We start from the raw sequence: 5981 nt of genomic DNA on the forward strand, positions 1-5981 counted from the left end.
TACCAAGTGCCCAATAGTAAAGTTTTTATCAGTGTATATAACTACACAGACTCATGAGGAAGTTTCATATATATATGATATATATGTCTGTATATCATATATATCTATATATCATATATATGTGTGTGCACATATATATATAGATATATAGATAGAGAGAGAGATCCCATTATTATATTTACCCAGACCTGGTCCTTGTCCACTCCTACCTCCTGCTTATCTCTTTCCTGTTTCCAATATGTATATGAGAGAAAACAAGCCTTATTTGTCTTTATAAGTCTTGTTTATATGTTTTAACACAATAATCTCTAGTATTAATAATTTTTCTTAAACACCACAGTTTCTTTTGATTGAGTAAAGTGAGTGTGCGTGTCTGTGTGTGTGTCTGTCTGTCTGTGTCACATTTTCTTTATCATTTCTTAGGTGCCCAGCCCAATTCCATACCTGGGCTATTGTTGTAAGTGGCCCAATAAACATGGGTGTGCATGTTCCTCTACTGTATGCTGCCTTTGGTTCTTTGTATATACATATTCAGGGTTGGTAAACATGGTCTGTAATAATCCTCTTACTGATCCTTTTATTTGTATGGATCTCTCTCTCTCTCTCTCTCTCTCTCTCTCTCTCTCTCTCTGTGTGTGTGTGTGTGTGTGTGTGTGTGTGTGTGTGTGTGTGTGTGTGTGTGTGTGTGTGTGTGTGAGGGAAATATTGAAAATCCTTTATCATTCTCCACTTAAGAAGAAGACAGTTTCTCAGTAAACCTGATGCTCACAGATTTTGCTAGGCTGACTGGCTAGTGCATCCCCCATGTCTGCTTTCCCCTTACAAGCACTGGCATTACCAATATATATACTGCCGTGCCCAACTGTACATAGTATACTGCCATACCCAGCTGTACATAGTACATACTGCTGTGTCCAGTTGTACATAGTACATACTGCCGTGTCCAGCTGTACATAGTACATACTGCCGTGTCCAGCTGTACATAGTACATACTGCTGTGTCCAGCTGTACATAGTACATACTGCTATGTCCAGCTGTACATAGTATACTGCCGTGTCCAGCTGTACATAGTATACTGCCGTGTCCAGCTGTACATAGTATACTGCCGTGTCCAGCTGTACATAGTATACTGCCGTGTCCAGCTGTACATACATAGTACATACTGCCCTGTCCAGCTGTACATAGTACATACTGCCCTGTCCAGCTGCTGTACATAGTATACTGCCGTGTCCAGCTGTACATAGTACATACTGCTGTGTCCAGCTGTACATAGTATACCGCCGTGTCCAGCTGTACATAGTATATTGCCGTGTCCAGCTGTACATAGTATACACCGCGTCCAGCTGTACATAGTACATACGCCGTGTCCAGCTGTACATAGTACATACTGCCGTGTCCAGCTGTACATAGTACATACTGCCTTGTCCAGCTTTACATAGTATACTGCCGTGTCCATCTGTACATAGTATACTGCCGTGTCCAGCTGTACATAGTATACTTCCGTGTCCAGCTGTACATAGTATACTGCCGTGTCCAGCTGTACATAGTACATACTGCCATGTCCAGCTGTACATAGTACATACTGCCGTGTCCAGCTGTACATAGTATACTGCCGTGTCCAGCTGTACATAGTATACTGCCGTGTCCAGCTGTACATAGTATACTGCCGTGTCCAGCTGTACATAGTATACTGCCGTGTCCAGCTGTACATAGTATACTGCCGTGTCCAGCTGTACATAGTATACTGCTGTGCCCAGGGATTCGATTCAGGTCTTCATGCTTGAGCAGCAACCACTTCACTCGCAGAGCTGTGTTCCCAGGCCTTAATTTTAGTCTTGGGGACCTCCATACAGATACTAATAGCTATGCTGATTTGTTCCCCAACAGTGCCTTAGGCTTCCACTTGCCACCTGTATCCTCCCCAGCATTTGATGTTTGTTTTCTTGATGATGATAGCTATTCCTGCTGGATGAGATGGAATCTTAACTGTAGTTTTGATTGTCATCTCACTGCTCAACTCATCAAATATCTAAGTCATAATACTAACTTTTTTCATATAAAAATGGTATATATATATGAAAAGAATCTTTTGGCTTCTGCCTGCCATATTTTGGGTGTCCATTAGCTTTGCTGTTCCTAAAGCCTCTTTCACTGTGTCTCTTATTAAAATACCTCAAGGTAGACTCTGATTGGATCCTCCAGATGTCAGCCAACATAGCCATGCAAGGCACAAAAGATGACCACAGAACATGACCACCACATTGGACTTTTAGGTCGAGGAAGCACCAGGCCTGGCAGATACCTAGAGTTCTATGTCGTCTATAGAGACCATTATAAATTAAAAATTAATACATGTGACCACAGTAGTTATAGTAGATATTTAAAATTCATAAACTCTACAATTGCTCCACAAGCACCCATTTGACAGTGCCTTATTTAAAACAAGGAGGTGAGCTCTTAAAGTGCTCAGATTGGTGCTACCGTCTCTTCAGTGCATGGACAGTACTCTGAGACTACTGTTGGGTCTGCTTTAAATATTCTTTAATATGAATTGAGCTGTTAAGTGAATTTTTTGCTGCATTAAACAAAGAATTTATTGCCTTCACATAATATTAATAAAATATTTTAAAGGTTTCTTTGATTAACAAATTTTGATTATTTGGGTATCTTCCTCCTCCCAAGGGAAGAGTCCTCCAAAGTATCTGTGAGTAGAATCGTGTTTAGTGTTTCGTTTACTGACCAATCAGTTACCAGGCATTATATTTTTCAAGTTCAAAGGTTGTAAATGCCTTTAAAAGTGTAAAGATCTACTAGCCTCCTTGTTTGGGGTAGGGACAGAGAAATTTAAATTTCCTGTTGTGTGGGGATGGTAAGCTTGATGCCTTTTCTCCTTGGGAAGGTCCTCTGTGATTTGATAGGGAAGTGTAACAGACTTTGGTTAAGAGGGACATCTACCCACACATGTGTTGACTGAGTTAGTGATGAGATAAGCTGATTTAGGGGAAATATTGGGGGCCTGAGTTCTCTTTTTTGTTCATCTCACGAGAACTAGAAGTGGTTAATATATTTAGGTTAATGACACAGAAAACAAAAATAACATCTCTCTGGGGAAATAGAACTTGACACAATTTAAAGAGAAATCTAAATTTAAGTGTAATTCTCGGGTCTATAAGATGGCTCAGTGGGTAGAGACTTGCCACCAAGCCTGATGACCTGCGTCTCGATTCCCAGAGTCCACATGGTAAGAGAGAATCTACTCCAGTAAGTTGTGATCTGACCTTCATATGTGCACTGTACCATGTCCATGTGTACACCCGCACACATGCACACGCACACAAATAAACACATATTTAAAAAGGATAAAATATAAAAATTAAGATTTTAATTATTTTACAAAGCAGGAATATTTTATCTTTGTCACATGTATACCATATAAGTTTTAAAGAAAATCTGGACTTTTTTTGTTTCATCTATTTTTTTTTCTTCAAAAGCACAAAGTCAGAGATGAAACGTACTGACACTGACTTTTGTTCTTTGCTATGCCATGTGTGCCACAAGTAACTAACGTTGCAGATATTATGAAGGACAGTCTGAGTGCGCCCAGATGGTTCCAGCCTTACGCTGCTTACGTCTGTTCAGACAATCCAGTCGTACAGCACAGGTCACCTCTGTCTTAGCCTGGTGTCACCGCAGTGCACATCCTTGAGTGGTACAGCACGGGCCCCAGCCATCCCTTCCTTCACTGAGAGTACAGAGGCAGGCTGTGTTTTGGTTTTTAGCAGAATACTAACAATAGGTGTGTACGTTTTTAGTTGATAAAAAGCAAAGCTTCTGACGCTGTTTTCCAACCATGGCTGCTGCCAGGAGGCTGCTTCAGACCTCAGAGAACTGTAGTCCGTCCGGTGCCCACAGGGTGACTAGCTTCCCGCTTAGTGTCCTAGCTCATCTAAGGCTTGTTCTGTTTGCTTTCTTTACAGACCTAACTACCATAATGAATGCTGCATATTGAGAGAAACCACAAGAAGGTTAACTGTTTGATTGTCTGATTCTTGGATTTGATATGAACCAACAGTCTTTGTTGTCACTGACAGAGCCCCAGTGTGTGTGTGCATTACATTCCTCTCTGTTCTGCTGAAGGGAAAAAGAGACATTTTAACCTTTTTAAGGTTATTGACTTAATTTTATGTTATTTGGTTGCATGAAGTTGCCCTTAACCACTAAGAATGATCAAGATTTTGCAGACTTCTCCGTGTCTAGGCTCCTTTTCCAAGGCAGTCCAAGTCATCAGCTTTCTGCCTCTATCCCACCATCATCAAACAGTCAGCTAAATAGTAATTCGTTTTTTTAGATAACTACTCAACATAATACTTCAGGATGGGATTTTCTTTATAGCAGAACTCAAGAACCAACTCCTAGATACATACTGTTGGTATATGGAGATGAGATTAGAGTCATCTTTCAGTTTTAAGGCCATGTGTAAAGTTTAACCACATTGTACAATACCTATTCTGTATTAGAAATAGCTAGTTGAAACTTATACTTCTCAAAATTCATGTTCCTGTGTACACAAGCTGAGTTTACATGTGAACTTAGTGAGTCTTTTTATGTCATACCAAAATAAAGCAAGGATTTATTTTTTTCCCAAAGCCAATATGATTTGAGCTAATCACTCAAGATGGTCACTTTACACTTGAAAGCTGAAATCAGCAGGAGCACTATGGGAAAACAAAGCATTGACTCTTGAAGATAGACTTTTAAACTAAACTTTTCTTTTAGAACTAGAATTAGAGTAGTTACCATTCATCCACCAAGCATTATTATGTGTACATTATCGTCGCTGCTGTGCTAATAGAGTCTTATTTATTTTTATGCCAGCTTATACTGTGAGAACACATTAGTCAGTTTGGGTTTCCCCAGCCCTGCTATGCTTGTCCTTGGAAGATCTTTTGTGTATGTCTGAGGTTTGTAGCCGAAAAGTTTACTGTAAAAAAAAAATCAAAAACAACAAAAAAATGTATTGTTTTTACAGAATAAATTTATTGGAATGTGTCCTGGGAGTAAGGTTTGAGGTTGTAAACAACTGAGTTAGTGTCATTTGGCTCCATATGTGTAATGTGAAGTATTGATGTAATTCTTGTGTTATAGCGAAGGTGGACAGCAAACTGACATTAGAATAAGTGCAGGTGAGAATCTTATTTTTTCTACCATTTTTCTTTTTAAATACTCTGGATGTTGGGTTAATCGAAAACACTGGGAGAGACAGGAGGGAGAAACCGTAGCATCTGTCTGCATGTCTAAGAAAACACCAGCTCAATGGACACTGTGTTTACACACAGCCTTACGTGCATCCTGTTTGCTTTGGGTGTTCTTACTGTGTTGAAGAACTAATGAACATGAAGAGAAAACAGAAGAAGACTTAAATCCCAGCGTGGTCGTGATGATGAAGGTGATGCAGGGCTCTGAGGCTTAGATGCCCCAGTCAGTCTACTGCCCCTGCGACATCACCGTCCTTCAGGCTTATTCCTGTCATTTAGCTATCAATGGCTCCCCATCGTACTCACACAGTTCCAAGTATGGAAAATTCGTTAAAGACAGGCTGTCAAGTCAGCTGTTTTCTTTAAAAGGTACTTTTTAATTTTAAGTATTTTATTTTAAAATAATGAAATTTGTCAAAAGATATCTTCATTGTAATGCAAAACATATGGAGAACTTAGATAACAATTTAAATTGGAAGATATAACAAAGGTTTTTTGTTTGTTTGTTTGAGACAGGGTTTCTCTGTGTAGCCCTGGTTTCCTGGAACTCGCTCTGTAGACCAGGCCGGCCTTGAACTCAGAGATCAGCCTGTCTCTGAATCCTGAGAGCTGGGATTAAAGGTGTGTGCCACCATTACCTGGCACAGATTTCTTAAATAAAAAGTTCAAAATTTGTCATGAAAATGTATATATAAAATGCTTCAAAATTAATAAAGTTTATCTTCA

General features: G+C 39.6%; 1 protein-coding gene across 1 annotated transcript in view; it reads left to right on the forward strand.

The window, feature by feature from the left end:
- The window catches only part of Hdgfl3 (HDGF like 3), a 48614-nt gene extending 43530 nt beyond the window's left edge, over positions 1-5084 (forward strand). The window contains exon 6 of the mRNA XM_032893310.1: positions 3978-5084. Coding sequence (XP_032749201.1) covers positions 3978-3983 — 6 coding nt within the window. The 3' untranslated portion in view covers positions 3984-5084. The remainder of the gene's footprint in view (positions 1-3977) is intronic.
- Positions 5085-5981: the final 897 nt, after the last annotated feature.

The sequence above is a fragment of the Rattus rattus genome, chromosome 2, assembly GCF_011064425.1.
Source record: "Rattus rattus isolate New Zealand chromosome 2, Rrattus_CSIRO_v1, whole genome shotgun sequence".
In the NCBI taxonomy this organism is placed as follows: Eukaryota; Metazoa; Chordata; class Mammalia; order Rodentia; family Muridae; genus Rattus; species Rattus rattus.